Genomic DNA, 12,744 nt, shown 5'->3' with positions numbered 1-12,744 from the left:
AAAATTTTGTAATTTTAAAACATACGGAAGCATATTTAGGACCTATATCAAAAATATTTTTGAATTCGATATAACGAATTGTAGAATTCGTTATAACAAATTTAATTCATTGAAACTATTTCTCCGAATTCGTAAATATGAATTTAATCTGTTATGTTATAAACCAAAGTTGTTGAATTCGTTATATAACGAATTCAAAATTTTTTAATACAAATTAAACTCGTTTAATTTCACGAATTTTAGAACTATTATCTAGAACTATTAAGAATTGAGGTCGTTTAAACGAATTCTTTTATTTTTTATGACGAATTGAATTCGTCAAAACGAATTCGAAAAATCGATATATCGAATTCATAGATATTTTTCTATAAGGCCTGATTGTTGAATTTCATTTAACAAATTTAATTCCTTAAAACAAACTTTAGAATTTGTTTAAACGAATTTGATTTATTATAACAAATTTTTGATGATCTCTTAAACGAATTTAATTTATAATAACAAATTTTAAATTCGATTAAACGAATTTAATTCGTTATAACATTTTTTTTTGGAATTCGTTGTAATGAATTCAACAAAGTTGTTGTCACTGATTAAAATTGTTAAATCGAATTCAAAGAAATTCAAGCCAATTTAGGACCTTTTAAAAATATTTTTGATAGGTCCTAAATAGCTAGGCTTCAGTTTATGTACTTCCGTAGAATTGTATTGCCTGTTTTCAAAATTAAGCTATGCGTCTTTTAAAAAAAAACACGGACTTCATCTGGGTTGGGGCTGAAGGATATACCCGTGCCTTAGCCAGGAACTCTAAAGATTCATTTCTTATCCCAGGCCTGGTAATTTAAAAGTTCTCAAAAGGAGGCTTGAAATTGGAATCTTTTTTGAAACAATTTTTATTTCATGCATTTCATTTATATTTTAAGGTTTGATGACGTCTTTGAAGAAAAAGCGTAAATATGACATTTTTACCCATTGAAGAGAAATTGAATTTCTTGAAATCTAGGTATGAAATAAATTTACAAGTGTCACATCGATACATGTTGCACAAAGCCTTTTACACGACGCATATGTGTATTATAATGTTTATTCTAAAATAAACTTTTTGATACATTTTCAAATATAGAAAATGCAAGATGGTGCTTTAAATTCGCATTTCCCGAAATTTTATGTAGAATTTGATAATTTTCCATCTATTTAAGGAGGCTGGGGGTCAACAAATTAATCACAAATTAACCAAGAGATTTAACTTATTTTTTTAGATACGGTAACTTAAGCTGTCTACTATCATTTCACAAAGAAAAAATTCATACATTTTAGTTTTAAAATTTGATCACTTTCTATATCTTCATATGGAGCTCTCCTTTTAAAGGAGATAAAAATAGTCTGAAAATGGCTACCACACCCTAGCCTCGTTAATCAGGCGGGGATCCAGAATTCTTTTCCAAGGGGGATCCACCCCAATTAAAAAAATCCAAACCCAGAAAATTCTTGACAAGTAAAAAAAAAAACGTAAACTCGTCCAAACTTCAAAATCCTTTTTTGTGGGGGTGGGTGGGGTTGATGACTTCTATTGCTTCAAACCTTTGACATTTCATACAAATTTAACACAATTTTGCATTAATAAGGGGGTCCCTGGTAACTTTTTCTTGCTTTAGTATATAAATTTAATAACCTTGCAAATTCCAGGGGGGGGGGGGGGGGGGGGGGGGGGGCAGGCACCCCCGACCCCCCCCCCCTAGCTCTGCGCATGTTAATGGATAAATTTTATTATGAAATGAACTTGAAGATAAATACACACTATACTGTCTGAATTCACAGACATTTTGTAAGCATTTTAATTACAGGCACTTGGGTTATGGACCCCCCCCCCCCTTTCCATTTTCATGTGTTAATGAATACTATTTCGTTTTCGACTGATTCATAATAAGAGAGTGTATCAGTCGAAAACAATCTATTTAAAAACAGCTTAAAGAGACAAAAGAGTTACATAATTGATAACATATTGTTACGAAAACCCAAAGAGCTCATTTTCGTAGGTAAAAAAAAAATTTCGCGTTATTATGCGAAACTTTCGCAAATAAACGCTTAACTTTTGCATTAGAACGCGAAATAATATGCATATAGTAATGTTACTCAGGAACATTGATCTTGACTGAAAGATTAGAACATGAACACAGACGGGAACTCTCAGGAACTTATTTATGAAATATAATTCCCTCAGAAGAGGTACTGGAGAAATGATGCGAGAATAGGATAGATTAGTCATCAGAATATTTTTTTTATTTTAAAACCTTACTATTTAATTAATAAAATGAATTTTACTTCCTTGTATATGTTTTTCAATAATTGAAATTTTTTTAAAAATGTATTTAAATTCTTAAGACTGATTATTTTTGAAGGAAAATCTCCACTTGACACTTTTTTCAAGCTGTTTTTAATCAGTAGCACTTATTACAACTGTACCACTAGAAAATTAAGCTATCAATCATTTTGGACAAAAAATAATACACTGTAGATACATAACTTAATAGTGAATGAACAATGTATAATTTCATGAGCTTAACGGGTCATACATGTATGATGCTGTTTAAATAACAATCATAATTGGATACTAGTATTCTAAATTACATATTTATTGAGGGATGGAGGGGTCTCTAAATTTTCTCCAATATTTATATTTTGGGTTATAGAGAATTTCGTGGACTAGCCATAAATAAAAACTACCGTATAAGTAGAATTTTTAGCCAGGTTTTAATTTTGGCATTATTAGCGAGGATATCGAGATCGCTAAAATTAAATATCGCTAAAAATTAATTGTGTTTTATTTGTAATTGTTTCTTTAATGTGCATTTTAAAATCGCTAAAAATAACATCTCGCTAAAAACAAATTACCAGTTTTAAAGACAAATTGCTAAATTTGAGTCTCGCTAAAATTTCCACTTATACGGTATGAAAGTATACAGCAGAGTTTGTACAGTTTGAATTGTCAATGTTTTCGTAAGCAATGGAATGCAACCTCAAAATAGGATATCGTATTTCCGCAGTGAATCAAACGGAGACAAATCAAAATCTGCTATCCAATTTTCAGATACACGGTTGGACACTTTTGACAAATTTTCCTCATTTTGACAATTTTTTTGATATCTTGATCTCTATAGAATAGAATTGTTTCAAATTCTCTAGAGAGTGCATAAAAAGACGCGGAAAGGGGTGATTTTCCCCGAAATTAATAATCTTGAAGTTTAACTTTTGGAAAACTCATATAATCTTTGAATTGTTTGAACAGCGTTTTGAAAGACAAATTGTGAAGGTAAAAATTGATTAAATAGCAAGAATCCAAGATCAAAATAGCTTTTTGCTTATCATGGTAATGAATAAACTTAATGACAAAATCAAATCAAAAAGGTATTAATCAGAACATATCACTTATTATATGTTTGCTCACCTCCTTATGTTGGACCATGGGTTGCTATACTGTGCCTTTGCAATTACATGCATGATTCTTAGTTTCAGAAACAGATTCTTAATAAGAAGGAAAAATGTGTGCAACAGGTTTTTAAGCTTGCTTTGTTTAATTTCTGTGAGATATAATATGAGGTTTATTTCCTGTGAAATGCAATATGAAGAAACAAGGTTTTTTTTTTCTTCAAAATTTGTTGAATTGCAATTTGTATCAAAAACCTGTAAAATACAAATAATCAAAGTGTACATATGTTATTAGGGGCGCCTTGAAGCTCTTAAAAAGGCAAATTCAAAGGATTCTTTGAATGAGAGCACAGAGAAAAAGAAGTCAAAAAAGCAGCAGAAATCCCAGGGCCCCAAAATGGTGGACAAGTTTAAAGGGAGTCTCCCAGCTGCCGGTAAAAACTTACCTAAAGGACTCCCCTCTCACTGGGGGGCTAAAGTCAGACACAAACCTCGGCCAGCTGTGACAGCTACTAATAAAAAGTCTAAAAAAAGAATGTACTCAAAAACCTGAGGAAACCAGAAAAGGTTTGTATACAGCAAATACTTAAGTATGAAGACTTAAAATTTTTTAAAAAGTTCAAATTAAAATCTTGATGAATAAAGTGTAACTTTTGTTTTTCCCTCTCCTCTTTAGTATATAGTGAAAAGGTGTGTATACTAAAAATACTTATGTATGCAGTTCAAAAAAGTTTAAAATCTTGATGAATAAAGTGTAACTTTTGTTTCTCCCTCTTCAGAGAAACCACCCATTATAATAATGACTTTTGCAGTTAAGCTTTTTATCGTTTTATATTTGAGTCAAGCTGTGCAAAAGACAATTACAAAACTGGTGGTAATTTTTCCAAATATTGTTTGATTTGTGATGCATAAATTAAAAGAATAAGTCTATGGTTTGAGGTAAAAAGTCTTAATTCTACTAGCCATAGATACTTGATGCTAGAAAGAAAAGTTGTTATTTATTTGCACTAGAACATGCCTCCTCTTTACTTCAGGTCAAAACTGTGAAACCCAAGAAAAGGAAAATGGATGGTGTTGATGACTTTGATATGTTGGTGAATAGATACAAGAAAAACATGTTAGGCAAAACCAGAAATCAAAATGGTTTGATCGGTGATGACGGACATACATATTTATATACAATCATGTATTTATATTTAAAAGAAAGAAAGAAGAAGTAGAATGGTTACAGCAAAATTTAAGGTTGACTAATACAAAGGTAAAATAAATATGCTTAAAAAAAATTCTTGTGCATTTGCATGATCACAAAAATTTGTTATGATTAAGAATCAGGTGATGCATATTAGTTATGATGCCTTAGATGCTACTAATGACTGTAGTAAACAAATACTGGTGAGTGATATCATATTCAGTTTAAAATCTCTGGAAGAGGTTCATCACGAATTGGTTATAAACTAGCTGCAGAACTGTAGCTATCTGTTTGAGAAAATTTGGACAGATAAAGCAGAGAGCTACAGGTTCATGCGTTGTGAAAACCTTCGATTTACGCAGACGAGATTTTGTTGCTCACTTCAGGTATTTAACTTATATTTTATGCTTTTCCCAGCTTTATAAATGATATCCGATAATTAACCATTCATTTAAATCCTATTTCTAAATGTTTTATTTACCTTTCAATGGTTCAAGAAGGGCCGTTTGTGTATGTAGACATAGAAATCGGAATCTTTAAAACCGACATTCCTAACCTATAGAGGACTGTTTTGGGCCATTGAAAGGTAAATAAAGTATCAATAATTGGATCAAAATGTATGATTAATTATCGGATACAATTCTAAGAGCGAAACAAAACATAAACTACAAGAAATGATATAGTATCTAAAAGGAGCAACATAAAATCTGCGGCGTAAATTGAAGGTTTTTACAATTTTTACGCGTGCATCTGTAGCTCTCGGCTTTATCTGTCTGAAATTTCACATGTAGAGAGTTACAAACCAAAATTTGTGAGGAAAAAAAAGGCTGGAGATAGTTATTTTGATGCTTCCTTAGTGGCATATATAAAATATATTAATTTCTCATTTGAAACCTCTAAGAGTAAGCTGTTTTCTTTTTGTAAATTTATATAAACTCATATAATTTATATTTTATTTATTACATTTTATGATTGAAACTGAGAGGAATCTGAAGAATCTGATTATAAAAAACAATCAAAGGATACAAAATAGGTACATGTATTAAGTCAAGAGATAAGAATAAGTTTATATATAATAATATAAAATTATATGATATAAAGTATAATTTTTTTCCTCAATTTTATGCCGTAAGAAAATGGGCGCATTTTGCCTATGATCTGCAGGAATCATTTGTACGAAACATTTATGATTTAAATGTCCATGATTTGGTTGGCTGAACAGAGTTGATCAGATTTTACAAACACGTCCTTAGGTTTTTTTTCATGTAGTTTGAAAGACTTTGTGAGATTGTAGCATTTATGTCTGATTTTCATGGGGGGGTACTATAACATAGTAATGTTTCACAAAAATACATGTAAAACACCTAAATATTTAATGCATGGATGCATATGGAACGCCGTCACTGCCTTATAGCAGAACACAACATTGCATTGCGTCAACCTTCCACTGCATTATGTCAACACTTTATGACATTTATTCACACTACTATTGCATTGTGTCAACCTTCCATTACATTATGTCACCTCTTTATGACATTAACCCACACTATTATTGCATTATGTTATGTCAACCTTCCATTACATTATGTCCACTCTTTATGACATTAACCTACAATACTATTGCATTATTTCAACCTTCCATTATATTATGTCAACTCTTTATGACATTAACCCACACTACTATTGCATTGTGTCAACCTTCCTTTACAATACATCAACTCTTTACGACATTAACCCACACTACTATTGTATTATGTCAGCCTTCCATTACATTATGTCAACTATTTATGACATTAACCCACACTACCCTTGCATCGTGGCAACTTTCCTTTACATTATTGCAACACTTTGTGACATTTACACATACTACAATTATATTTTGTCAACTTGCATTTCGTTATGTTTACTGTTCATGACATTTAAAATTAAACAACAATTACATTGTGTCAACCTTTCATTACATTATGTCAATTCTTTATGATATTATGTGAAAAGCTCATGTCATACTGTGCGCACTCTTCTACATTATGTCGATTCACTATTACGTTATGCGAACACGTGTATCCTCGGCCTTTATATGAACATAACGTATTTTTTGCGTTCCGAAAGCACTAAAATTGGCGGGAGAGAAAACTGTCGTAGAAGAAATTCTCAGCGATTTTGGAATGACATCTTTAACAAAAACTTTAAGCGACAAATGATTGACAATCTTGAAACGTGCAAAGCCTTAACACTGCGACTGTGAATTAAATTCACGTCGAAATTCAATGGTGTTTACTTTAATCTGATAATTAAGTAAATCAAATATTATGAGTCGTGCAGCAATTTTTTTTCTTTTTCTTTTTAATTTTTTTTTGTTTTGTTTTGATAAAAGTCTTAAACTTCTGATCTTGCTAAGAACATTGTCATAAGATTTTCATCAGTCTTTAACTTTCCTTTTTTTTAAAAGTGTAAACACATCGTATAACACACGTGCACTGGTGGGTTGGGTTGGGGGGGGGGCAGAAATCCCGCCGTACCATCTTAAGTGTCCAAAATATACATAAAATTAATAAATTTATTGGTTTTACTTTGTAGGACATTGCATTAGTTTCACATTAAGTTTAGATGAATTAAGTTGAAAACTTTTTTTCTATAAAACTATAAAGCCTGAGAGTTTCTCTGCTTTCTTCCTTGGTCTCCAAACATTGGCGTCGGAGGCAAACTGAAAGTGTTTGGGGGGGGGGCTAAGTGTAAGAATTTTTTTATACCTTCATAAAAAACCTGACAAGCAAAAGGAAGAAGGGGGGTTAGGTTCGAACTTCACTAGCAATTGCTTTTTCAAACAACATCACTTTCCACAGTATTTTTAGCTAAACTACAACGTGTCTGTGGAAAGTGGTGGTGGGGGGGGGGCTTAACCTACGCAGCGATGTTCAATGTCTATACTAAGTCTATCTGCATGAGGAAAAAGTGTGTGTGTGGGGCTAAGCCCCCATCAGCCCCCCCCCCCACCCTTGTTCCGACGTCTATGCCAACCATATACCGCCCCCCTACCTTGTTCAAGATTCCCATATCCGCCATCCATGCTTACTAAGGCATATTCAATTGATTTAGATGAGGGACTGGTAGATTTTTGTAATAGAATTCTGGCCCAAGAATGGTTGAAAAAATTTCTAATTCCAGTGACGTAGCATCTTTTTTGAAAGGGGAGGTCAACCAGAAAAAAAATATTAATTTTCCCGAAGAAACTTGACAAGCCCCCAAAAATTGTCCAAGCCCGAAAATTTTATTTCGGGGAGGGGGAGGGGTCAAACTTCGATCAGTCGTAATTTTTTTTTTTCAGATATACTTCATTGCCCTCAGTGGACTATTCTTCAACAAAAAGTAGGGGTAGGGCTGTAATTTCAATGAACATTACTTTTTCTATAGTAAAGTTATGTCTGGGAAAAGAGGGGGGGGGGGCTGTTATTCTTCCTAATCAATCAGGAACCCCCCCCCCCTCTTAACAGTCTTTAAAACACGGTCGTCAACATTCATTGTATACTAGATATACAGCTTTGAGATAATGTAAATGTATTTTTACATCGGGTAATGCACTTTTGGAATCACCATGATAAAGAGTTAACACAATATAAAGCTATTTTTAGATCACATAAGACAGAGTTGACATAACGTTATAATATATCCACATCACGGTATGGAGTTTTGACATAATGTAATAAAGTGTTGATATAATATAAAGATATGTTCACATTATGTTATACACTTTTTACACCACGTAATAAAGCACTGACATGAAGGTAAGATGTGTTCACCTCACATCATGATGCTCTCGGCGTAAAATAAAGATAAATTCATATCATGTAATAATGCTTTGATATCATAGAAATATACACTCTCGAAAAGGAATGGATTTTTGACTTCATGTAATGATAAGTTTAATTATAAAACACAATTTACTTGACGTAATGCAATTTTGACCTCACATATTAAAGAAATGAAATGATGTAAAGAAACATTCATTTCACGTAATAAAGTTTTAACACAATGTAAACATATTATCACTTCACATAATTAATTTTTTACTTCAAGTTATGAAGTGATGACATAATGAAAGGATGCATTTACTTCATGTAATGCAGCATTGACATGATGTTAAGATATCTTTACATCATCTCATAAAAAATTGACATAACGTAAAGATATGTTCACATCACGTTATGATAAATTGACATAATAAATGCATAGCTGTATGCTATAAGGCAATGATGGATGATTCACGTACGTGTACATTATAGAATAGGAAATTGTAATTGATGTCGCTGGAGAACCAAACTGAACCAAAATTTATCTAATTCAAAATTTTAATACATCAGTACATACTAGTAAAATGAAACTGACAAAATAAATGGTTGTTTGCATGAAAAAAAATAAACGCCCCATGCAAGGCTCGAACCAAAAACTTGTCGCTTCGAGGGCACTGAACAGGTAGCGCCACTTACAGAGCTATCACTGCTACCCATATACAGATGATTTTAAAAGGACAAAGAAGCACATTCACACATTTGGATTTTTTGGATAAAAGTCCATTTTTCGTGGTCTCTGGGTCTTCTCTCTATTTTTTAAAAATGTGTACTCGTTTTTTTTTAATTAAAATACACACAAATACATGTATAACGTTTAAAAATCATAGAGAGAAGACCCAGATATAGAAATTTTCGAAAAACGTGTTTAAAAATGTACCATTTTGTACCAAATGTCTGATCTGGCCAATTTTCAAGTTATTTTTTAGCAAATCAAAGCCCAATTTCGGGGAAATATTTTTCTTTCTTGTTACACAGGAACCCGATAAATTAAAAAAACGTTAAAATTTCATGTTACCTGTCGGTAAAATTTTTACTTTTCAGTTACGCCCAGATTCCTGTCGAATGGCAATCAAAAGCGCCCTCTTTCTTCACTTTTTTTTTTCTCAAAAACAATTTACATTACCATCAAGGTTAGACATGAACTATAAATTAAAACTATAACTTACAAAAAGTACAAGTACATTTTTCAATGAATCATATTAGGAATCCCGAGAACGTGGTGACAGGAGCATCACCTGTTGTATAATAACCAGTTCCAGTGTAATGTTTGACCCAAACTCGATCCCCTTTAATAAGCCTTAACACCGCTAAGTTTGGTCCTGCCTCGTACCTTTCACTAATATAATATACAAGTGTTGTGACTTTAGCCGAGCCATTTAGCACTAAATATGTCTTTACATCATAAGAACTACCTTGAACGTTCACGAAGAAAACAAAGTGTCCGTCTACAGGGGATGTGAAGACACCAGTACTTGAGTCGTACCCTCCTCCTATGTTGTACACGATCCTATCAAACACCAGTGTACCGCTGCTCCAGGAGCGGCTGCCTGAACTCACACCGGCTGTAAAGGCTACTTTTTGGGTGATGTCTACAATTTGAGGTTCACTAGATTTGTAAAACATGTAATTTTTGTATGTTATATATTTTAAAATCAGCATTGATCATTAGGTAAATTTGATAACTTTCGATAATTTCTTGGGTAGCTAGATTCTATATTACACTGTTTTGTCAATAATTTCTGGTAATAAGATAAAGTTTGTCTACCTGTGTTTAAGAATATATAATGTGTTTTTTTTAATTAAACTAAATAAATCATTTAGACAATATGTAAATTACAACCATTTTTTTACATACATGTACATGTATACTGAATTCGAACGTGTCTGAAACTACTAGAACCTTACTATGATTTAAAAAAAAAGTACTTGTATACTTAAGAAATAGTTATGCTAGAATACATACTGGTTATTTGTCCATAAACATCTCGAATTTGATCCTCAAATTTGAAACTTAAGTTTCTGGTTAAAGTTGTATCGAGTTTGTCCGTCTTAGAATGTATGTCCATTAGAGACAAGCTTGTGTATCGCATCTGAACCTTTATATCGTGTAAGTTTTTTATTGAATCAGTGAGCTGTTGAGTTAAATTTTTGTCATACGCTTCGTTTGCAGTCAAAGCATCATGAATTTCATTAAGTCGTTGAGTTAAGTTCTTGTTCTGCCTGTCATAAATCGCATTTTTGTTTTCCGCCTCATTCAGTCGCAGAGTTAGATTTTTGTCGTATTCCTCATTTGTCGCCAAAGTTTGAACAATTTGTTCTGTGCGACTTAAATACGCCATTAATTCATCATTGAAAGGAGGCTTTGACGCATTTAGTTTATTCAGTTCCGCTTCCAAAAAGAATACTCTGTTTTGTAGCAACTTTTTTTCGTCACTAAGAACGGTTAGATTATGATTAAGTACCTGTATGGTAATTCTTTCTTGATCGGATTGTCTCTTTAGATTATCAACCTCAGTAGTTAAGTTCAGAACCATTCGCTTGATTTCCTCCACATCGGCATTGTGTCCACCTGGCCCATGGATTGTGTCGCTTCCATTAGAAGTTCCCTGCATTAACAATGCAGAGCCATCTCCAGTGTTAAACAAAAACAGTAAAATTATAATGTAAAAAGGATTTTCAGCTCGCATTTTGAAACCTTTACGTGGTCTTGTATTTCTTTACAGCAGTATGTTGCACCTCTCCTGATTTCCTGTGTATTTTTTGTTTCATCTAGCGACTTCGATTATATATACTCCTCTGATAATCCAAGGGAAAAAGATAAGAATGTACGAAATCTGGGATATTATAAATCTGTGATGTGGCTTTTTATATAACATTTCTTCTTTAAGAAATGCACGTTTAATATGTACATAAGTTTAAAATCTTCGTTCAACAAAGAAACTTGAAAGGACATATTTTGGTATCTATCAAGTATAATCTTAATTTAAGAAAAGAACAAACAAGATATAAATGATTTGTTGCTACATTTCGTGGAAATAATGAAAATTTGCTGAACATGAGACTAAATAACGCATTGAATAGTTTCTACACTTGACACTGAATAAATATCTATATCTATAGATCAAAGAAATTGAAATCTTTATAAAGTTGGTCTGTGGTACAAGGACAGGTAACACGTGTTTGATTATAAATTACTTAATATTTTTTAGATACGTAATCACGTAAAATAGATAGTCCGTTTTGGCCTTTAGTGTTCGATTTTCGTAGAAATCTACATATTAAATCTTATCTAGAAAATCTTGACTACACTATTTCGCAGAAAATCAGTTATGCTGATAGTTGTGCATACTGGCGGTTTCCTCAAAAAAGTTTTTTTGGACTTCAAGGAATTCTGGTTGTGCAACATACCCACCCCATCTTTATTTTACTCCTCTGCAGGTAGCGGCAAATTAAAACCTGTGTTTAAAACCTGTGTTTCACTTTTGTTTGAGACCTGCCTAGAAAAAAATACAAATACCTTCATGCTTAAATTGGAACTGACTTCATCTGGATTGGGGGTGAAGGGTATATCCGCGCCTCGGCTAGGAACTCAAAAAATCATTACTTATCATGGTAATTTTAAAATTCTCAAAAGGAGGCTTGAAATTGGAATCTCTGTGCAACAATTTTCATTTCATGCATTTCATTTATGTTTAAGGACAATTGATACAAACAAATTTTATCTTTGGAAGAGACTTAGTATCATGTCACAAGTTTAGAAAAGTGGATGATTCTTAGAATTTTTTCTCCTAAGAACTGGAAAATGAAAAAGACTTGTAAAATTTTACTAATATTTCAATAAAGAAACAAATATAGACAAATCACACTAAAATATAGACAAATCAGACTCAGTAAAGGTTTACATGTGAATACAAATTTCAGAATATGCTAGCTTGGTGCTAAAAATGTTATATAAACTTTTAAAAATTATACCAAGCCAGGTGAATTTTTATTAGAAAAAGCAAAATTGGTATAAACCATTTTGCTTTTCCTCATAAAATTCACCTTTCTTGGTTTATTTTTCTAAAGTTTATATTATACTTTTAGCACCAAGCTAACATATTCTGAAATTTATTTTCATCTGTAGACCTTTACTGAGTGTGTTTTATCCATTTTTATAATTTTATTGAAATATTACCAATATTTACCAAGTATATTTCATTTTGCAATTCTTAGGAGAAAAATTCCAAGAATTATATCCACTTTTCTACACTTGTGACATGATATTAAGTCTCTTCCAACGAT

At 32.1% G+C, this 12,744-nt stretch overlaps 1 protein-coding gene across 1 annotated transcript; it reads right to left on the bottom strand.

The window, feature by feature from the left end:
* Positions 1 to 9,558: 9,558 nt before the first annotated feature.
* Positions 9,559 to 11,235, bottom strand: LOC134257063 (uncharacterized). Its single transcript, XM_062739712.1, has 2 exons — positions 10,424 to 11,235; positions 9,559 to 10,049 (listed from the first exon to the last, which is right to left on the bottom strand). Exons 1-2 carry the CDS (start codon positions 11,145 to 11,147, stop codon positions 9,655 to 9,657), a joined length of 1,119 nt encoding a protein of 372 aa, XP_062595696.1. The 5' UTR covers positions 11,148 to 11,235; the 3' UTR covers positions 9,559 to 9,654.
* Positions 11,236 to 12,744: the final 1,509 nt, after the last annotated feature.

This window comes from Saccostrea cucullata, unplaced genomic scaffold (assembly GCF_032062105.1).
Source record: "Saccostrea cucullata isolate Sc308-1 unplaced genomic scaffold, CSIRO_AGI_Scuc_v1 ctg821, whole genome shotgun sequence".
In the NCBI taxonomy this organism is placed as follows: domain Eukaryota; kingdom Metazoa; phylum Mollusca; class Bivalvia; order Ostreida; family Ostreidae; genus Saccostrea; species Saccostrea cuccullata.
The sequence above is the reverse complement of the archived record's forward strand: the minus strand, read 5'-3'. Positions and strand labels throughout refer to the sequence as shown.

What these genes read in the sequence shown, in the direction of transcription:
- LOC134257063 (XM_062739712.1), bottom strand. Translation starts at nt 11,147, where the DNA reads ATGCGAGCTGAAAATCCTTTTTACATTATAATTTTACTGTTTTTGTTT. An exon ending in TGTTTATGGACAAATAACCA is followed by an intron (nt 10,050 to 10,423) that starts GTATGTATTCTA and finishes CTCAAATTGTAG; the next exon opens with ACATCACCCAAAAAGTAGCC.